Below are 23,490 nucleotides of genomic sequence, written 5' to 3' on the forward strand. Positions count from 1 at the left end.
TCTTAAGGTGAGAATAATCAAGTAGACATTAAGAAAAGTCTCTCGGTGCCCCTGTTTTTTTTTCACGCTCATTACCGTAACCTAACACTGTTTACACCTAGCAGTGCTAGCAGAGCTAATCTAACAGTAGCTGAGGCTACATTGTCTACTTGGTCGGGGTTGGGGGGCGGTGTTGCTTACACCATTCTATTTGCCTTCCCTCTTCAGATGATCGGCGCATTCCTCCCTGCAGCTGGTTTCCCCTCTCGGGTCGCCTAGCACCACCCGCCTCTTTAGGTGAACAGATGGACCCTTTTGTGTCCTGCTGGCACAGTACGGATCCCCTCAGCGGGCCTCTTTCTTCCTGCTTGTACCGCAACTTGGCTGGGGGTCTGAGGAAAGCCGTGCCCGTGTGTCGTAAACGGATGGGCCCAGCGTTACTGCTTCAGAAGCAGTTTGACCGTGATGATCCAGGTAGGACTTGAGTTAACTTTGAAGAGCCAATTAGACTCTTGTAAGGCTATAGTGAACATTCAGAACATTCTCTTAGGTTCCGAGGTACCTGGGCTGTCAGAACAGGAAACCAACTCTGTGTCTAGTAAAATCTTACCTGAACTACAACTGGTTCAGTTTGAATCATCTGTCAGCACATTCATGTAAAATGTGCCACTTGCTTGCACTGCACTGGGTGAACCCAAGTTTAGCTTAGCCAGCTTTAGCTGCGAAATATCCTTGTAAAAACATGCCAGGAGGGATTGTATTCCCGAGACTGGAACACGTACAGAAAGTAGACAAACTTAAAATCTCGGTGTCATTCTAAGAACCTGACAGCCACAAGTGGCTGCCATCTTTGGATGAATCTTCGCCTTCCTTCCTCGTCCACCACCAATGGTGGGTAATAAAGAGGTGATGTGCCAGTGGTACAGATATTGGTTTGATACACAATCCTAGTCTGTCACCTTACAATGGAATGAGTGAAGTCAGGCCATAAGAGAAAAGGCATTCTGGGCTAAATTACTGGGATGGGGTTCACTCTCATTCTGGACACAGGACTGCTACTCTATACGCTCACATCTGTTGACCGAAAACACAAGACAGAATGAGCCAGACCGGCTCTCCCCCTCCTTTCTCTCACACCTGAACCCCTTTGCACCAGGTGACATGGTCCATCTCCCTTCATCAGGCTCCAGAACATGCACCTGAGATAAAGCTGCTCAGAGAGCTGCTTCTCGGAACAATCTCTGTGGACGTCTGAGATGATGTACCTCAGTTTGACCTCATCCCCAAAGATATTCCTGTGTATTTGTTTTTGTTTCTAGAGCTCATGTGCAGGACAAACCAGCCCTTGAGTACGGAATTAATGTACCTGATCTTCAGAATGAAGACAAAAAATAAACATGTGATATGGATTCTCACTAGAACATAAAACATGTGACCAAATTAAAGTGATCCTACCGTATCCTCTATGCGTGTCTGTGAAATTCCGGCCAGATTTAAAGTGCCGTTACCAAGCATAAAAGGCATTTGCTGGGCTTTCATATGTAAAAGATCACCGACCCCCAGTGACCCTACACATGCCTTCCACTCACAATCAGTAACACTTCTCCTTTGAGGGGGAAAAAACAAGCCACTCTCTCATCTGTGGAAATGTACAATGAAGTACAATGTGTGTAGGGATTAGAATCTGCCTCGATGTCTTTATCTGGGATTAGCACCCTGTGCCTTTAATGCATGCCACCCTCCATTGACAGTGTACTGCATTTGTTCAAAGATCCGTCTAGCGTGGCAATCATCTCAGAGACGCTAAGGTTCAAAAGCTTCTGCTGGGACCCTCCTGTACATACACTCAGATCCAAAAAACCCAATTTTTCTACCTTTATTACTTATGCCTCTGTGTGTGAATGGTATGAGTGTGAGTGTGTGAATGGTGTGAGTGTGAGTGTGTGAATGGTGTGAGTGTGAGTGTGTGTGAATGGTATGAGTGTGAGTGTGTGAATGGTGTGAGTGTGTGTGTGTGAGAGTGTGTGAATAGTGTGTGTGAGTGCGTGTGTGAGTGTGAGTGTGAGTGTGTGAATGGTGTGCGTGTTAGTGTGTGTGTGAGTGTGACTGTGAGTGTGTGAATGGTGTGAGTGTGTGTGAGTGTGAATGGTGTGAGTGTGTGAGTGTGTGTGTGTGTGAGTGTGTGAATGGTGTGTGTGAGTGTGTGTGTGAATGGTGTGAGTGTGTGTGTGAATGGTGTGAGTGTGAGTGTGTGAATGGTGTGTGTGAGTGTGTGAATGGTGTGAGTGTGTCTGTGAGTGTGAGTGTGTAAATGGTGTGGGTGTGAGTGTGACTGTGAATGGTGTGAGTGTGTGTGTGAGTGAGTGAGTGTGAGTGTGTGAATGGTGTGAGTGTGAGTGTGTGTGTGAGTGTGTGAATGGTGTGAGTGTGTGAGTGTGTGAATGGTGTGAGTGAGTGTGTGAATGGTGTGAGTGTGAGTGTGTGTGTGAGTGTGTGGGTGTGAATGGTGTGAGTGTGAGTGTGAGTCTCTGTACGAGTGTGAGTGTGTGTGTGAGTGTGAGTGCGTGTGTGAGTGTGAGTGTGTGAATGGTGTGCGTGTTAGTGTGTGTGTGAGTGTGACTGTGAGTGTGTGAATGGTGTGAGTGTGTGTGAGTGTGAATGGTGTGAGTGTGTGAGTGTGTGTGTGTGTGAGTGTGTGAATGGTGTGTGTGAGTGTGTGTGTGAATGGTGTGAGTGTGTGTGTGAATGGTGTGAATGGTGTGAGTGTGAGTGTGTGAATGGTGTGTGTGAGTGTGTGAATGGTGTGAGTGTGTCTGTGAGTGTGAGTGTGTAAATGGTGTGGGTGTGAGTGTGAGTGTGACTGTGAATGGTGTGAGTGTGTGTGTGAGTGTGAGTGAGTGAGTGTGTGAATGGTGTGAGTGTGAGTGTGTGTGTGAGTGTGTGAATGGTGTGAGTGTGTGAGTGTGTGAATGGTGTGAGTGTGAGTGTGTGAATGGTGTGAGTGTGTGTGTGAGTGTGTGGGTGTGAATGGTGTGAGTGTGAGTGTGAGTCTCTGTACGAGTGTGAGTGTGTGTGTGAGTGTGAGTGTGTGTGTGAGTGTGTGTGTGTGTGAGTGTGTGTGTGAGTGTGAGTGTGTATGAGTGTGAGTGTGTGTGTGAGTGTGAGTGTGTATGAGTGTGAGTGTGTGTGTGAGTGTGAGTGTGTGTATGAGTGTGTGTGTGTGTGTGAGTGTGTGTGTGAGTGTGTGTGTGTGAGTGTGAGTGTGTATGTGTGTGAGTGTGTGTGTATGTGTTTATGTGAGTGTGAGTGTGAGTGTGTATGAGTGTGAGTGTGAGTGTGTATGAGTGTGTGTGTGAGTGTGAGTGTGAGTGTGTGTGTGAGTGTGAGTATGAGTGTGAGTGTGAGTATGATTGTGAGTGTGAGTGTGAGTGTGAGTGTGTATGAGTGTGAGTGTGTGTGTGAGTGTGAATGTGCCCTGAGATGGGTTGGTGCCCCATCCTGGGTTGTTCCCTGCCTTGTACATGTAGTCTCCAGGACAGGCTCTGGACCCCTACAACCCTGAATAGGACAAATGGTTACAGAAATTGTGGATATTTCTTCTGCCTAGATAAACAATAGATGGCTCAGAAAGCGTAACAAGCACTGCTGAAATGTGAGCTGAATGCCCTCAGGCTGCTTCATAGCCTCCTCAGGATCTCTCGGTTGCCGCCAGTGATTCGCCCTGACCCAGTGCCATGGTGGTAAGAATCCTGGGAGCAATCAAATTCTCCTTCATAGAGAACATTTTGCTAAATGTAGAGTTCTGCTGGCCTCCAGTGTGCCTCCAGCCTGCCTGGCTCTTCCTCTGCAGCCACCAGCCCGAGCCACTCATCCAGCCCTTTGTAGTTACTGCCTTCCCTGCACAGCGGACCGTGTCTGTCACGCCTCACTTTGACAAAGGGGCTGTGGTTGTGGGAGGAGCTTCTGCTCACAATGTGAGCAGGCGGATTGTGTGGCGGACCGATCCGTGAGTGTCCAGGCTCCGTCCTGATGCCTCTAATCTGTCATTAACATTCCACGTTGCCCTTTACTTCTGCCTCCCACCCAGCATATACACCCACTTTGTGCCCTCTGCTGCCTTGGGTCGACTCCAGCCCACCCCCTCACTGACCTGGCTACCTGGATAGACAACAGATGATTCAAGATTCAAGATTCTTGGATGTTTTGGATGGATGTTTTTCTTGTGCTAATGCTTGTGTGTGTGCATGTGTGCGTGTGTGTGTGTGTGTGTGTGTGTGTGTGTGTGTGTGTGGGATTTGCAGTGTGGATTACTTTTACATTATCCATTAATTATTCAGATCACATAATAATTGTACAATAGTTACATTGTTTCGATAGCTGGATCATTGTATTGTGTGGGATGCAGATAACAGGTGTCTCATGTCTCTATTCTTGTATACATGCTAAAAAATAAGGATTAAGGTTAAGAAAAATTTTATTGATACAAGAGGGAAGTTCTTGAACAGAGGCATCTTCCATGTTGTATCATTAATTTTGTGTTCTGAGGACCTAATTCAGTACATCTCACAGCATTACATCATTAAGATGTTCGTAAAGCCCATATTATGTTTTAAATTACTCTTGGTCCCGAGTAGCAAAATACTAGTAACATTTTGTGTGATCTGGAGTGGCTGTATAAGAAGTTACTTTGAATATCGACTCATAATGAGATGTCCTTTTACGGACTGTGGTCATGTCAAGCATACAGACTGGTGAGTCACTGTAGTGTCTAACTACAAGTTTACTATAAGCCACATGTGTCATTTTCTTATAAACTGGTTTAGAGCGGCTGCCAGGGGCTGTTTTAAGTCTGGACATGTCTGCATCTAAGGCTCATGCCAGCACTTGCTCGTCTAGAACAGTCATTACTGAGACGACCTTCAGAGAAATATTTGCCAATGTTACCTGATCAAATTATTTAAAAATATCGGCCTTTATCATTGTATTTTATAGTTTTATTGTCCTAATAATGTTTTCATACTGTATAAATTCTTAAGCTTTATAAATCAAGTGACCTGACACTTATTCTAATAATTCCATCAAGATGCAAGTCTAGTTTCTTTGTTGCCATCAGCTATATCTTCATTAACATTGTCTGTGTTATTTATCTAATTTGAATGATGCCCCATTAATATCATAATAACATCGAATATTATCTTTCACTGGCCGGGTCATAAAAATGATTAAGTAGGTATGTAAATATCATGCATGATCGTTATGATACGCAAATGAAATCAAAGCTCAAATTGAATAACGGAATAATCGAATCTTAAATTGAATAGTCTGTAGGCCACGTCGGATTCATTGCTTGCCTGATCATCTGATGCAGATTTTCACGTGTTACCCCTTCAAGCGAATATACATTTAACATGAACTTTACCCCATAAAATAATGTAATCCACCTACTCATAGACTATCGTTTTTAACCTATGCTTTTTGTTTATTTAAAATCAGATTGATTTTATGAACTATTAGCAAACATGCGCATATGCATGTATGAATATGTGTATGTTGGTATGTATGCGTGTATTTATGAATCCATGTACTGTATGTGTATGCGTAGATGGACCGGTCTGGTTTGCGATACTATATTTACTTTATCCTTTTATTAAATGAAAGGGGAGCCTGAAATGTATCAGATGTGTTGGTTATTTGGAGTAAGTATCCGTGCATGGATGAAACCGTTTTAACAGAAAGCATTTCATTTAGCTTAAAATACACACCACTAATTACTGAAGAGTAGGGAAGTTCTCGCACCAGTTTATAACCGTCTCATACAAAGATGTTTGCCTATAATTAGTTATTCAGTTTCTTTGAACAGTATGGAGATAATTATTGCAAAAAGTTTATTTTTCGTTAAACTATTCTTTTTATGTTACAGTTATACTAATAACCCCGTAAAATGTCTTTAAATATAAATGTAGTACCTTTGTAGCTCAATAACAGCTTAATTGCTAGTTTTGTTTCGTCGATTACAGTTCTATACACGATTTTATTCTATTGACAGTGTGCTGTTGTTGTTCTACTTCTTACTGAGAAAAAAAAATATTTCCCGAGCGTTACAGCTCTCTGGAACCAACTGCAAAATTTAATCTGGAACCGAGGACGGATTTGGGTTAATAGTAGTCTTAATAGTATAGTTCTTAAACTTTACAGTACAATTTAATATTAAGCCAAGGTAATGCCACGGACTGTAAAATGACAACAAATCCAAATAAAATCTGATTTTTTTTTTCTTTCCAAACCGATTTTAAAAACTTTAGGCACTTATACAGCGGGGTGTTTCAAATGCGCGAACAGGTAAGCATTTTTTTCCAAGGGTTCAACATCTACATTCCCACTTTCCACATCGTATAAGTTGGCATCGTTAACCATGATGCTGTCTCTTGTTCGGTTATTGAATGAATTGTTCTTATATATGTATATATAAAGACTGCTGATAGCGCAGCGCTTCAGTGCGCTGTGCTAAATACCTTACAGCTCAAAAGTCGGGGGTTCAAAGTCTGTCTCTGCTCTCGATTTGTGTGGAGTTGGTTCTGCTTCTCTTGCGCAGGTTTCTACCTGCAATCCAAAAATATGAATTTAAGGTGACTGGTTCGTAAGTTATTCGCGGTGTATGTGACCTGCAATGGACTGTTATTCCCTCCGTGGTGTTCCTCAGCCGAATGACCCATGTTCCCTGAGATAAGCTGAAAGATGTTCTTAGCGTCATAAACAGGAAAATTAAATCACTTCAGTCAGGAATGGCTATGATGTGAAAGCTGTCTAATTTGACTTCTATGCTATATACGTGGTAAACTTGAAAAAACACTTATCGTCTGCATCTGCTCCAAAAACGTGAGGAGACTGAAGTTGTTCCTATAGCTCCGATAGGCAAGAATGTCTTTTTCCGAGTGCACCTCGTTTGCTCAGAAGTACAACCTTGAACTTGACACCGGTACGTATTATAGAAGTACTTTTGTACGCTTCTGCTACTGCGCAATTTTACCGGTGTGTCCTGGAACTACAAACAGAATACATGATTCGAAACGTCTCTATTCAAATATAATTTTGTTCATATGTACTGTTCGTTATTAAATTCTATTATTATTATTATTATAATTATTATTATTATTATTATTATTATTATTGTTTAGTAGTAGTAGTAGTAGTAGTAGTAGTAGTAGTATAGTATATAGTAATGGTATACAAGTAACGGAAGTTCCTCTGCCATTGTCAGCGCAGGTTCCTATACAATATTTAACTAGAGAATCCGTCCATATATACGGATGTTACATTTCTAATAGACATTTCCTTATATAGCTTATTGAACACCAGAGAAGTTATTCATCCAGTTCACATTTACAAATTTCCAGAGGGAAATGTTTCATTAAATATTAAGATCCAGGTGGTTAGGTGGTGAAAGTACTGGAATTCATTAAATCGGAACAAGTCGGATGACGAACAGAGTTTCCTGAGACTGATCTTGAAGCCAGTGTTTCCTTGGATTTTCTCCTTGGTCGAGTTCTAGACTTGGCCCGTTTACCTGCCTGAACATGGATACAGGCAACTCCACCACAGTGTCATTACCTCTAACTCCACCACAGTGTCATTACCTCTAACTCCACCACAGTGTCATTACCTCTAACTCCACCACAGTGTTATTACCTCTAACACCACGACAGTGTCATTACCGCTACACGTTTTTTTTAATCTGCTCCACTTTGAAGTGCGATTACTTTAGACATGACAGTTTCTTTTATAACGCAGGTAGTTACGTGCTTCGTTTATTCTGCTGTTCTGGTTTACTTATTAAATCATTATACACATTTCTAACTGACGCAATATCCAATATGTCAATCGTTAATCTAAAATTGTGATTTTTGAAGCTGAAATATCTGTCGAATTAATCAAATTAAATCACAATAACAACAAAAAAATTGCATTGCTTGCTATTATTTTTGTACAAGAGTCGTAACTAAATTTGCATTTATGATATTGATGTTTATGATTGGAGTTCGGGCAGGGATTTCTGTAGTTATTATTTTCACCCCTGGAGTTTATGATTTAGCTTGGACTTCAAAAAGCAACGTGCTGGATTTTAAAGTACATTTAGTAAGGTGGTTAAGGCTAACGGTGGGGCTGAAGAAGTCTGAACTCCAGAAACTTTGTTACTGCACGATAATTTCATTCACAAAAATACAGTCGCGGAATTATATACAAAATATGCAGACAATGTCAACGGGTGAATATTTCCTGTTGTATGCTCCTTTCGGTATTTTATCTTTAAAAAAAAGGCACACAGCACCAACTGCTAACATCATTTTAAGTATCAGAAGAAGTTGAAATTAAATTCTTTAACTTCATGACCTGGCTATTGATATATATAAAATCCCAAAACAATTCGCAGTACGACAAAAAATAGAGTGAAAACTAAATTCTGTGTAAAGTTCCATTTGCATTCTGCTTGTATTTTTAAGCTTTGGTGCACTGCGTAAGTACCCAATGCCAATGTACATGCTGTTCCTCCTGGATATCGGGGTGCCATAATCAATGGGATTATGGGATTACGCTCAGTATATTGTGCTTTACGAAGAACGACAAAGGAGGGTGGGCGTGCTTTGATTCGTGCGTTTGTTTTTTCCGTTTTCCGTTATTTCTTGTTAGAAGTGAGGACGTGCAAGCTGAAACACATACCAGAGCTGTTTCATTATGGAGAATCTTTCTCGTGAGATGATGGAACATTTCTGGTGTGAAACTGTGAGGGATTTAGGTTTGATTTATTTATTTATTTGTCTATTTACATATTTAGCTGCCTATTTATATATTTAGTTGCTTATTTATTTATTTTCTCCACCGCATACGGTTCATGCTTGAATGTTTGCTGAGTTTGATCATCTTCACAGTAACAAACAGCAACAAACTAACTGACTTTCACCATCCGAGGCCACATTGTTGAGCAGTTTTCTAAGACTAAACAGCAATAAAGGGGTAATTTTGATATATGGTTTATATAATTGTTTTACCTGTTTCAAAGGTTTCAGCATGCAGTTAGCAAATACTTATACTTGAAGTTATATGCTTAAAATCACCGAGTACTGTTTGCCCTGCTCTCATTCTAATTATTGAAAAAAAATGTATAGTCCTGTCCAGGATAATCAGTTGAAAGACAACAAAAGAGAATAAGATTAGAGTTAAAAAAAAAATACTTCTAAGTCAAGTGTCTAGTTAAATTTTTTAAATGAAAAATATTTTTTAATAGTAATACAATAACACCGAACACAACGACACTCAAGATCTTGACTATTTTTTGTAACTAAAAAAAAAAACAATTAAAACCATGTTATTCTTTATGTATAGACAAAATAGTTTTAGTCTTTTTGTTTTCTGTTTGTGGACTATTCTTTAATTTCAAATCACAAATCTCCCAGTGGACCTAAAGATTAAAACTGTTCCTCTGGAGGGCGTTCTTGTGGTCAGTCAAACATTTCTAAGCTCATTTTGATGCCTGTTTGGGATCATTGTCTTGCTGGAAGGTCCGTTTGTGGACACGCTCTGGCCACTGGGCAGAGAGAACATGCTACTTACTGAAATTCATGATTGCGTTCGTCTTAACAAGAGCCCCAGGACACGCCATGCGACCGTAAATGAATGGCCACAGTTCATGGAAGGCGGAGGTTTCATTTTGACCCATTACATATAAGGTTCCCCTGATCCCTTTGTGTTTAAAGTTACTCCAAATCCATTATATAAAACTTTCCTCTAGACCATTTACATGCATGGTTCCATTAGACTCTTTGTGGTATGTGAGGTTCCGTTACATATCAGGTGTGATTTTAGCCATCTCACAAACTTGTTTTTAAATTGCGGTACTGGAATTCTGAAGATTTTCTAAATATCTTAAAGAATGGTTACCTAGAATTCTGAGGAATTATGACATTAAAAACTATTTTTTGTGTAATACTTGGAGATAAGCAGTGCACACCACTGTTTACGGTCAATGCTGATGGACACTCAGGATTCTGTAAATCTATATTTTGCAATACACAATAGACCGATACACTTTTGCAAACAACCCTCATCAACTGATCTTCTTCATAATTGTTTGATCAGACATATACTCATGATAGAATGGCTCCTGCAGTCGATATTCACGATAAACCAGAATCAGCAATATGCAGCAATAGTGCTCATGTCGAGCAAACGCGAACCTGCTCTACATGTTACAACAAATTCTATCAATATCGTGTCTTTAATTTGTGCCTTACTTGCACGCGGTGTTAACATAGTTATAGGCGCAATGCGGAATAGCTGCTTTGGACACCGGTTCGAACCCCCTTTGCTAAAGCATGCTGTTATTTTGTCACAACTACATGTCTCTAAACCATTCCCATTCGTCATGTGTATGGCTATATGAAAAAATATGCGAATATCTCAGTTTATTTAAAATAAAATTCACAGAATACAATTGTATGTCGATTTTAAAGTATATCAGGTGCCATAATGTAATTAAAACAATGAACATTACTAAAGTCTTTTTGATTTCAATCAAAAGGTTTTACTCTTTGTTCTGCTCCGTGAAAATAAATCCACAATACAATATACTGTATTTATAAACACGAGCAACCTACGGTGGAAAAAAAAGAATCAGTTCTCAGATACACCTCGAGATGTTTTGTATTTTGCTAGTCCTTCAAGTAAAAAATTCGGCCAGTTGATGTAAGATTTGTACTGTAAAAATGAACATATCGTTGTTTATATCAAATCACGATGCGATTGGGTAGTAGATTGGAGGTGTTTGTAGTTTTGAAAATTGCTGCGAAGTGCACGGACTGGAATTTGGACAACGAAGTGTGAAGACTTTTTAGGCGTTTTCGGTGTTTTAGTTTTAAAGTGAAACCAAACAGTTTTAAAAAGTTAGTGTTTGGGGAAGCTAAAACAAGTAAAACATGGCAGTGTACTAGAATCACACCGAAAGACGCACTTTCGTTGTAAAAGGTCAAAGGTTAACAAAGAAATCTTGCTTTGGTTAAGAGTGAACGGAAAAGTGTCCATCAGAAAAGTCCGCTTTTCTTAAGCGCTTATTTTGTTTTTAAGGTTTTTAGCCTCAGAGAAAGAACGCGTATTTTTATATTCGGTAATTTAAGGCAAAGACACGCCGACGGACGTGGCAATTAAAAGGGTCTGGCGACTTTTGTTCGCTGTCTCGGCAGTGCCATGGACCTCCCTTTTAACTTGAACTTGGACTTCCGACGCGGCAGGTCTGTACCCGAGGAGGTATTTTAACTGCTACGCACCAAGCCTTAGCACGGGGAGGAGTGAATTTACTTTTAAGAAATTTGTTATATATGGGCATACTCGTGATTTTTCTTACTGCAACAGTGTAACTTAAACTGTGTAAATTACTTTGTCTTGTAGTTAGGGTGTGTAAATTTGCGTTGTAACAAGGTTACTTCTGCTTAGAATGGTTTACTTCTAGCTATAGTGTGGAGTCATATTCGGATTTCATGACTTAAAAATGAAAATCGATAATGTTGTAAATGACTATTTCTGATTTATTCAGAAAACAAGTCTTTTATTAGTTTCCCTGGTGTATGTTTTCAGTTATTTCCTATAATATGGTTTGTTCCATGTATTTTCTAAATTTAAAGTTTGTAATATATTCAAATTTGAAGGTGCGTCAAAAGAATTTGGAATGAAAATTCAGTTTTAATTGATGAGTTCTTTTGAAGAAAGTATGTTGTCCTCTCATTTCTGCTTTAAGAAACCGTAGAATTTGCCTTTAGGAATGAAGGCCGGTCGCTTCAGGACGTGTATAAAGCTGCACCTCTGTGAATACCGATACCCGAAGACCTTCGTGTTTTGCTGCGCTAGTTAGGCTTACCCACCATTGCTAATAATAATAAAGAACACAGAGAAAGCTATTAACTGCAAAAGAATTTCAGTGTCAAGTTATTTTATTATTATGTGAGTGATTATGTGCGGGGTTTACTTTAACAATATGCATCGGTCCTTTGATATTAAAACTGCAACTCTTTATGCTGTAAAATGCATACAATATCCAAAAATAACGACGTACATATTGATGACATTCACAGTTTTGCTTAGGACACCTTTGGACACACACTATGAAGTCAGCAATTATCGTAGGTACAAAATAGAAACGTCAGCGTACTTTCTCTGAGAAAAAGGCGTATTCCCCTTCTGAAGAATTTCAGTGTATTACAGTGAAGCTCCTTAGTGAAAGCATTTAAAAATAAAATCACTTGTATGTGTATCGCAGCCATCACCAGGAAAAGAAACCTGAATATAGATAGATAGATAGATAGATAGATAGATAGATAGATAGATAGATAGATAGATAGATAGATAGATAGATAGACATTTTCTATACTTCCCTATCCTTAAAGAACTTAACAGCCTAGTAAAATGGTGAATTACCATGACTACGGGAAAATCATATTGTTATGAACGCTGAAATATATGAGGTAATACGTGTGGTTCCTTACGTAATCTATATGCATGCGCGTGTCCTTCATTTTTAATTAAATGCAAGTATGGTCTGTGGCATTCCTTTGTTATTACTGATGTTACATCGATTATACTTAATTAATTATATATTTTGCGCAGCCTTTTAAATACATTGCGTCAGTGTATATTTACTAAAATAGAACAATACAAACGTATTGATACGGTCACTAAGGCACAATTACAGATGGAATGTTGCGCCGGAGTCGCGTCACATGACTGGCGATATGCAGAAGCCTTTTCTGATAAATAACCTTTTGTTACCTAAGGGATTATTCACCTGTCTAATGTTTCTGAATGGGCACTCTATCCATTTGAACCCCTGTATGATTCTCTATGGGATATCGCGCAAATGTATGTTATTAAAGATCTTTACCTAAATAATTAAGAAAAATAATTGTAATTATTTTAATAGGGTCTACAGTGTTTCCAAGCATACCATGCCCATTGGCTTGTTTAAAATAAAGTCTCTGCATATGCCAGAAATATAAAAAATCCATCACGCTTCGTTTTGGTTGTCACAGAAAAACGAATTATCACATATCTGAAACTTAAAAAACTTTTTCTTTCGCAGTTTGATGTATCTGCAAATAAACAAATACAAAATATCCATGTAAAGGCACCTATTATAAAATGGGGAATTGTTACAAGAATACTTCAAAACTGACATATCAGTATAAAATGAAAATTAATCAAGTGCCATGCTCTTGTGTGATTGCTCTTCTTCTAATTGGATACATGTGTCGTCAGCCATGTTGGGTCTGTTACCGAAATGTCTGCACTTGGGCTGCATGGTGAGTTGAATGGAAATGCAGCAGATTGGCTCCAGAGAAACATTTTAAACGTGGAATCTGGTGGCAATGGTCACATGAGCTTGTGGTTAAACTAGAGCAAATGACACGGACAGCAACCTCAACTATGCACTCATGGAAAGCAGGTCTTCTCCTCCATACAGATTTTTTTTTTGGAGAGACGGCGCATGTCCACGTTTTTTAAGATTCCTGAAGGAGTCAGTTACTACATACATTACAAGCTTCATTATGTTTTCCTATGTTTTGGTGCAGGAATTCAATGAACATTTTACCTTGTGGACAATCACTTTGTGTTCTGGTGATGATGCTACTTACATGTATTTTTTTAACTTGAATATTTTGTGCATTCAAATACGTCACAAAAATAACTGACTGCGTTCCAGTTGCCCTTATTATTGCAATGACCTGTAAGTCACTTTGGGCGAATCTGTCTGCTACATCAATAAATATAAATGTATTTTAATTATTACCTCGTCTCCATGGCCTTCGATAGATGGAACTGACCAGCCAGGTATTTATTGATTATGACAAAATTCAACTGACAGGAAGTCACAACTCCAAACCAACTTGTCACTCAGTACGTACAATAGTACGTGAATTAAACAGCTGAGCACTCAAACACACACACACACACACATACACACACACACACCAAGCGCTCTGTGTGCCTTGAAACTTCGGAACTGTATACATATATTAATGGATTGAAAATAATACGTATATTTTAAAAAATAGATTTAAACATTAATATTAAACGTCAAAAAACTTATAAAAATACGAGGAGGAAGCCGTAGGAGTTTTGCGAACACATTTTGTACAAAGTTTCCTACTTATACGTATGTGCATTTATTATACGTATATATATAATATTCTTATATTGTTCTATATGACTTGTATTTGATTTAAGTGGTTTATGTGTTCAGTTATAGAAATAGAAGAAATAGAAGAGATAGTTACTCATTAATAACCTATAGGTTAGTGCTGGCAAAGCGCATAGTATAGTAAGCAGCAATTCTTGTGTTTGCTTGGTATATTATATACTTATATAATGTATATTTAGAAGCGTCATCGATTCCATTTTATTAATCCACTGCTTTGTAAAATTCACCTATATTGAAACTTAGTATTGTTATGTGAATCGGAGGCACGTTTGAAGATTTGTGGTATGCTCCCTATTTAGTTTAATGACCAATAACTGGAACAGTTGACAGGGCATTTTTGGTACGTATTCATAATTAACTAAAGAGAAGGTACGTGTTTGGTACAGTGTCACTGTAGTTTACGTGGTATATAATTGTATTATTTTAATGATTGTTTGTTCTGCAGAAATATCTTATGTATAATGGATTCTTTTGCTTAAAAATCATGCAAATGATTCATCCGTGTTTTTTTCCATGTAAACATAAAATTATAATTTATCGAGACACTGGAAATGATTGCTCGATTGACTGAAGAAAATCGTATCAAAGAACAATCGTATCCGTCTTATTTGATTACGGGCTGGACTGCTCTGCACTTAGGTGTTACACATTCGAATGTGATACTGCCTGAGGAATGAGATGGGAAATACTTATTTAAAGTTCTTTTAAGGCAGGACTGAGTCATCAGCTTACAATCGTCAAGATTTAAACTTTCAAATTACTACTTTGACGTGTAAATGTTACATTATAATTGCAAATTACCAACCTACCGATGTTCTAAATTGCATCGTCGACCAGACGAGATGGAACATTGAAAGCAGACATTACCCAGAGAAACATGATGTCGCCGTATAGTTTGAGGATGTCATTTTCCAAATGAAAGGTCGGTATTTTGTCATCATCCTCACCGTTATCCTCACCGGCATCATCATCATCAGCAGCACCACGTCATTATCATAAATAACAACAGCAGCAACAACAACGATGGCTATTATTATTATTATTATTATTATTATTATTATTATTATTATTATTATTATTAGGGGCATAAGGAACGTAATTGGTGGAATCGTATTGTTTTTATTGCTCTTGTTGCCGTTGTTGTCCTTCTTGTTCTTATCGAATGACAATCCGACAACGTGTCACTGGTTTCCTGATTAAAAAGTTCTTTGAACTGGAAAATTCTTTATGTCTAAACTCCCTGTATATTGCTGTTAGTCTACGTTTTGTAATGTTGTTGTTGCTCTTATTATTATTAGACAAAGTCTTAACATTATTCTTATAATTTTCTGATTCTGCATATCCACAAGCAGCCGTCAGCAGCCCGCCCATTTGCAGAGTCTGCAGTGAGACATGCAGCCACTAATGCTTGCTGCATTGCTATATGCAATATAACACGTGCACGTGAACCCACACCGGATAAGTTACACATTACACAGAATAATCCCTTCATTGCTCGTTTACAAATCTGCTCATTTACATTAGTTTGAGTCGACGTGTAACATGCATAGAATGAAAAACTAACCGAGGATGCATCAGAGCAGGTTGTGCATGAGAACAGTGGTTAGTTGTGCATAGGCTTAAGTAGTCTAATTATTATTAGACTATGTATTTACCTGAAATATTCAGTGTACCTTTGGAGAATAGCTAACGTGACACTTTAGCTAACTGTGCACTATCTGGAATTACACATAAGATACTAGCCAAGGCTCGGTGGAGGTTAAACGCGGAACTGTCAGTCACTCTTCGTGATGGCAGCTCAGCCTTCGGTGTGACTGAAAAGCAAATGACACGTATAGCTAGCGAAGTAACTAAAAATTGAAGGTACTAAAAGTTTTCAGTAAAAGTTATAATACTCGGTGGTCATTTCAATTTCAAAGGAAATGAGAGAAGGGTTTTATGTCGAACAAAGAGACAACAATAGACACTGAAGTGAACATAATTAAGATTTCAGAATTGTTAAATTGGCCTTTGATGATGATATTGATCGCTGGACGTTTTGACTACGTTTGTGTAATTCGGGTTCTGTCTCCAAATAAACCAAAAACAAAATACGATATATAGATGTACAATATATGAACAATCGACAAGCGTAGGCACTACTGGATAAGAGTGTGAATGTAAATTATTTTAATCGGATAGGACGCACTTTATATAAGCGGAGACATTTATTATTTAATTAATTTTGTGTTTCGGTGGATGTCTTGATATTCAGTCTTAGGTTAATTTGTTTTGTGTGTCCTGTGTGTGTAGCCATTAACACCACGACGATATATTTGTCAAGAGAGATATAAAGCTTTAAGGAGGTAAAAGGAGAGACGGGAATTGTTCTAGAAGATTCCTGCCAATAATAATCTACTAGCTGTATTTTTAAATGTTTTTAAATTTTTAAATATATACATATGTAATCTTGATTAAGGTATGAAATTGTATCCAGATTCAACAACACATATGCTACAGTATCGATAGTATGTTCAGACCACACACTGCATACAGGTCGGTTTTTGATGTTTTTTTGTATAAATAAACGGAAAACCTGTCTGGGTTCAAGTTCTTGCGTAGCCTAATTAAGTTATTATTAACCTCAAAGTTTCATCAAATCACAACAAACCACTAGAATAAATCTAAACTTGCTTCGAAATTTTTCAATATTCTTGTTCCCGACTCGGTAATAATAAGCAATATATATCATAATAATATGATAATATATATCATTTTACATGTATTATACCTCACTTTTTAATACCGAATACTAGTGACAAATTTATAAAATCACCTTAGTATAGTAAAATATTATGGATTTTCGCAGTTTACCGGTATTCTACAAGAACAATATACATAAGGAAGGTTGTACGGTGGTATCCCCCATCACATCCAGTTCAAAGAAAGAATATTTGATTACCAGCACTGAACCTAATATTGTCCCGGGAAATATTATGAAGCTTCGACGTTTGACAGTCTCCTAATTGCGGCAGTTTGCATGTAAACTCGACAGCACGACTGTGAAGTTCATTCTTCTCTGTCTAGACTTATAACGACCCTGTTTGTCTGCGTTTTTTTTACCTTGACCTTGGACTTCCTCAGATTTGAAGTTTGCAAGAACTGTCAATATTTGTCAAGTATCTGAACTACGGACGGAGATGTTTCGTTTACCTCAACATCAAAGTTGACCGCATGTGTGGGCAGTGCATGTGTAGTTTTAATTCAGCTCGGTTTATGATCAGTATTATATAATACAAAGGAACAAGCTATGCATTGTAGTTAGTCCTGATGCCCCTGAGATTACTTCCGGTACAAACTCTTCAAAAAATCCCTAATTGATTTTAAGAATTAGTATTGGATTCATTAAACTACAGATCTCTTAATCTCAAGTAAATTGAGATCAAGAAATAATGTCACAAGATGCTACCATTTTTTATAGTTGTGAATTATATCTGCATTTTCTTCAGCAAATGTTAAGTATTAAAAAAAGGTAATTTGCTCAATCAAAAATTAAAATATTTATTTGCACCAAAACTTAGTTTAATTTTTACTTATTTGTCCTCCAGATTTTAATGTTCAGTAGTTTAGTTTTACCGTTACTTAGTCGGATGTTATTTTTCGCTGATGAAATCCTAACCAAATTATGACTGATAACAACAAATGTATTTTGTATAATTTAATACTGACACACAGCTTTCAAATTTGACGTTTTTACATTGCTTTATTAATACAGAACACGCGTATTCAGTTTTCAGGCTTGCTACCAATATCTTAATGTAGTGCGTTTGAAACTTTGTTTATATCATCTATTGTATACGCCCCTTGTCGATACATTGGTATAAATAAAATTTACTAATTATGCACGTTTGTGTGAAGGTAAATAAAAAGTACATGTAAAATGAATAAAATGAGCTCAGTAGAGATTCCCAACGTTGATAGCCGTAGCACCGTATAACTTACATGTAACAATATAATCTTAAATAAATTAAATATATATTATTGCATTTGGATACAATTAATTTTAGCTACTTGTATACTTGCTGGTTATTCTTGAATGTAGAACTTTAGCTAAAATTACCTACCAAACGAGTAATTATGTGAGTAACAATGATCTGGAAAGGAAGGAAAATAGACCAAGTTTACTCAACACTGTTAGTATATATAAACTTCATATTCTAACAAAACTTTATATATCCAAAAAGACAACACAGGCATCGAAATATAAACACATTTCGTCTGTCCATTGAATATTATGGCATGGGGGTACCAACCTTTCACAGGAAATTGATGTGTCATTTATGCAGTAACGTCTGTCCTGTGGCTGGTTTCATGTCATCGATATCTTGCCAACTTCGGGAATATTTAAAATCATCTATTTAATGGTTTCAAATTATCACAGATTCAAAAAAATAAATAAATATTTTATAATCACCTTAGCAGGAATTAGGACTTTGCAAATGAAATGCGAAGACCATTACTTCGAGAAAAGTTTTCCTGTATCGGCTAAACTCTATTGATCTTGTCTCCTGCATGCAGATCACAGTGGGTATTGTCCCTATCCCTTTAAGGATTCTACGTTTCAGAATGACTCTAGCCAATGTGAACATCTGGTACACTTTAAATGGCAATCCAGGGGTAAGTGTTGGATTCTCTTTAAAGGGATGACGCAGAAACCCCACCTCCAGCGTCGAGTTATCATATCACAAGGGCCAGAGCTATGATCTTATAGATGGACGGTTCGTTTGGGTCTTCTGTTGCGCATGCGCCGTGTAAAAAATGTGCTTGGAAATTAAGTGTCTGTCTTGGAGAAGTCGAGTTTTAAAAAGCATCGACAGCTCGTGATATGACGACTTCACTGGTCCTGCATCCACGCTGGGCGGACACCTTTATGTACGTGTATGAAAAAAGCCCGAATGAAAATAATCAGAATAAAAACCAAACTATGGAGGGACTAGGTGGGAATTGCCCCGCTTCCCACTGCAGGGATCTGATCTCGCACCCAGCGCTTGGACGGCATTCTGGCAGCATTGCCCCTCACCAAGGCTCTGTGTACTCGGATATATCTTCTTCAGACACTGGGCGACAGTGTCCCGCTCCGCAAACTTCGTCCAGCGCAACGCTTGGATATGGCTACCCGTTCGGAAGCCCTTATTATGGGTGTAGGTTGTCTCATTCGCACAACGTGAACTTGCAGCAGAAGCCCTGCTCTTACCACCCGCCTGAGAAATACGCAGAGCCCAGCGGCGCGCTACCCACTGAAGAACTATCTAGCAGGGCCAAAGAATTCGCCTTTTACCCGAGTTTTGCCAGCTCCTATCAGACTGTACCGGGTTACTTAGACATGTCAGTGGTACCCAGTATCAGTGCACACCCGGAGCCCCGGCACGAGGCACTGATACCAATGGAAGGCTACCAGCACTGGGCTCTTTCTAATGGCTGGGACGGGCAGGTGTATTGTTCCAAAGAACAAACTCAATCGACTCACCTCTGGAAGTCGCCGTTCCCAGGTATGGAAATCAATTATTTTGTTAGCGTTTATTATTGTTCATGTTAATAGGAACCTTAAACCCCCTCCCCTTCCTGCACTATTTTCGTTTTTACGCATGATAATAAATAGTTCTGGACGTGGTTATTTCCATATTAACAACAAATTTGCTTGTTCAAATAATATAGTCTTACATGTTACATACGGGTTATTTTGGAGGTATTCTTGCTCTTGGGTGTTTTAATTACAATTTATTGTGCGCTGTATCGTTATTCCCGTGTTTCTCTCTTTTTCAAAATATCTATCCATCCATGTGGTGATGACTTCCCTGATAGCAGACATATGTTGAAATGACATTGATTCCATGTCAGGCATGAGGGGTGAAACAACGTCGATCTTCAATCTTCCACTTTATATCAACATTAAATCAAGGTTTTGCCACCATCGATTGTTCTATATTGAAAATCCGACCAAAAATCAATTCAGTTTCAACGTTCATAATTTAACACTGACCATAATTCAACATATTTAACTATAATTCAACGTTGAAACAATAACACGATGCTATCTGGGATACCTTTAAATGCACAGCGTCTGCACATACGTAACAACTAAAGATTGTTGCCTGCACGAGCTAGCGTGATCCTTATGCAATCTTGTATCCGATGACAATAAATAAATTAAATAAGATATCTCGTGCAAGGGGTATCTACATACACAAATGAATCGTCTTGTTCACGACACCCGTCTTATAAAAAACTGTCATTTGCGTTAAATAACCCGGTTTTAATAAAAATCTGCAAATTAATATGCCTCACATATGTCATCTATGTTGAACACCCATGTTATATTAGCAAAATTGCTTAAAATTTGTATTCCCTAAGAAAATTGCCGAACTTAAATTTACCGATGGGACGTCTGTCAATCACTGTTGTGTTTTCCTCACAATGTACAAAGAGCAGTTCTTTCTTTCAGGCACTAGGCATTGAGTGTGTCTTTTTTGGAGAACGGCGCTTTTCAGCCAGTGTTCAAACAGTGCAAGTTTCCGTGAGCATTCCTGACATATTTCTCATAGAGCCTTTCACGGTAATATTTTTGCTGTTTAAGAGTCATATCACGAAAAGATACGTTACCTGGACCTGGAATGACATTTGTGGACCAGTCTATTAAGCTGTTATGTTATATCTGTAGGTTAATAAGTTTATTGAATCTGGATTTTTTTTAGACGTTGTCAGGGTACGTTAACCACCCCCACGCCCCACCACCGCCACCGCCACCGCCGAATTTAACGCCCGTACCCAAGTACACACAAGCACATTCCCCTCTGACGCGTGTCACTCTCTGGCGCCCTCTCTGCCGTATGGATGTTGCAGTCTTTCAACATAATTTATTCATAGCGTTTATTTCAGCATTTCTTATCGAACATTTATATTAAATAAAATTGCAGGTTAAAACCCAGGCGGAACAAAACACATTGTATATATTATTACGCATATAATGCATTTATGGCTCTTAATAAAAGAAATTTATTGCGGTAAATAGTTCGAAGCCATAAAATATTTTCTTAGCGTTTTATATTACTATCTGCACGGTACACTACTTGTTTGTTTGTTTATAGTTAAGTTCAGAACAGATAATTAGCTGAATTTGGTAACGTGATTACCAACGCATTACTGAATTCTGCAAGATCAAAACCAAGATATCGGCAAACAATAATCGAAATGATATAATTCCTGTAAAATATCGCCGAATAAACTGCTCTTTGAAAGTGCACTACAGTTGTTCTGCTGTGATTTTTTACGTGAAAACGGAAGGTTTCTAAAATATTTACTTGTAACGTGGAATTTCTTCTCTATTTTCAGATGTGGTTCCATTACAACCAGAAGTCAGCAGTTATCGTAGAGGCCGCAAGAAACGCGTGCCATATACCAAGATTCAACTGAAGGAGCTGGAAAAAGAATATTCCGCCAGCAAATTCATCACCAAAGACAAAAGACGGCGCATCTCAGCCACAACTAACCTCTCCGAACGCCAGGTTACCATTTGGTTCCAGAATCGTCGGGTGAAAGAGAAGAAATTTGTCTGCAAATCTAAAACCAGTGCCCACATGCACCCTACCTGATCCCCCTCTCATTCTCATCAAAGCTTAAACAAACCATTTAAAAGTAAAGCAGAACAATATCCAAACATAATTTTCGTCAGACAATTACGCCTGAAAAGAACTATACCCCGCCTCGAAATCCCGTCTTGAGAGTTTGTTTTATTCAAAAGTCGAATTGTATCACCAGTACCAACTGCCTCTCGGCTTATTATTTGTATTTTTTTTTCCTGTGGGAGGAAGATTTCATTTTAATCTACGTCTATATGCAGTTCTTCCTTTTCCTCGTCTTCTCGGTTGAGGAAAGACCGATTGTAAACATGATATAGTTTAAGCGGTGATGCCATCGAAGCTCCGAAAAGGCTAGAGCAGAAACTGCGAGATTTTGAACTGTATTACATCCTTACTTCAGATATGCTGATAAAATGGACACTAAATGATCTTTTGGGAATGGTTTTTCGTCCAAACTCTTTCAAACGATATTGGGATGGGGAACTTCGATCTTCAGAGAGCTTGTGTTTTAATGATACTTTGACTTTCTATTTTTAGTGCCTATGGTATTCGCAAGGCTGCTAATTCTGAAATGCACAGAACGATGCATTTATTATTTAATTAATATTCTCTTGTCTGACTGCGATTGTAAATTCAAATGTTTTAAGAATTTCGTATTTTTAAATGAAGGATATTGTCTTTGCCTTGTAACTGGAATGTCTGTAATCAATTAAAAATATTATACCATTAATGCACAATTGTTCTCATAGTTTCAGTTATAAAGGTAGGTCTTCATGCATTCCTGTAAAAGCAATATCGTCTTTTCTGTGTGCAGTACGTTAACTGTGATGTGGTGTTCGATGACAATATACTCATAGGCAACGTGTTTCATAAATAATAAATAATAAAATAAAAATATGCATAAATACGACCGTGTTGTCGCCAAGTTGTCTGTATTTCTGTATCAGTCGATACAGATAAGGTGAGATTCACGCCAGAGTATCTGAGTAGTGTACCTCTCTGAAGAGCTCTGCCTAACGCTCTTTTAGAAAACTACTGTTTTTCCAACCCGATTACCTGCTAAGAAAATTAATATTAGCCGATTTGATCTGATAGATTATTTGTAATGTCTCCAGTCTGGCTCTATGCTGTATGGAAAGGAAGTCGAGATTTTTAAATTCTTTTCCGTAACAAAACACTCAGACATTTTTTGAGCGGTATATATATCTAGCGCACATAACACGCATCCGTACACATATTCAGAACTGAGTTTGTGCCCTTCGTAGCGTATTGTGCCTATCAATGATGGCATATTTGTCATGACGCCCCCAGCAAAAACAGCCAATTCCAAAGGGCTGTTATTTACCTGAAATCAATGTATATTGTTATATTAGTACCGTACAGACTGTTCGTTCAGTTAAGCCATATTGTAACGTGACCGTTCAACCACAGTGCGAATGATTTGACCGTATCAAGAAACTTACATGCTTTACGTTGATATAAAACGACGGCATAGTAAAGCACGCGTTCTTATATTTATCTGTGAATATATATTATATATTTCCTAATTTACTAAATTTTCAATATGTGTAATTCAAATAATATTATTTATGCTGAATGATAAGCTACTTTCCCGCCAAAATTAACTAACATTAAAAGGTGAAACATAGATTAAAA

General features: G+C 38.2%; 1 protein-coding gene across 2 annotated transcripts; it reads left to right on the forward strand.

The window, feature by feature from the left end:
* The first annotated feature begins 13 nt into the window (after positions 1 to 13).
* LOC125723646 (homeobox protein Hox-C13a) lies at positions 14 to 22,744 on the forward strand. Of its 2 annotated transcripts, none has more exons than XM_049000443.1 (2): positions 14 to 453; positions 21,587 to 22,744. In XM_049000443.1, exons 1-2 carry the CDS (start codon positions 285 to 287, stop codon positions 21,844 to 21,846), a joined length of 429 nt encoding a protein of 142 aa, XP_048856400.1. In that variant the 5' UTR covers positions 14 to 284; the 3' UTR covers positions 21,847 to 22,744. The 2 variants fall into 2 exon arrangements, with proteins under 2 accessions (XP_048856400.1, XP_048856399.1); XM_049000442.1 differs by lacking the exon at positions 14 to 453 and adding an exon at positions 18,981 to 19,746.
* Positions 22,745 to 23,490: the final 746 nt, after the last annotated feature.

This window comes from Brienomyrus brachyistius, unplaced genomic scaffold (genome assembly GCF_023856365.1).
Source record: "Brienomyrus brachyistius isolate T26 unplaced genomic scaffold, BBRACH_0.4 scaffold50, whole genome shotgun sequence".
Classification (NCBI taxonomy): domain Eukaryota; kingdom Metazoa; phylum Chordata; class Actinopteri; order Osteoglossiformes; family Mormyridae; genus Brienomyrus; species Brienomyrus brachyistius.

Coding starts and splice junctions, on each gene's coding strand:
- LOC125723646 (XM_049000442.1), top strand. CDS start 19,083: ATGACGACTTCACTGGTCCTGCATCCACGCTGGGCGGACACCTTTATG. Junction 19,747..21,586: donor CTGGAAGTCGCCGTTCCCAG/GTATGGAAATCA, acceptor CTCTATTTTCAG/ATGTGGTTCCATTACAACCA.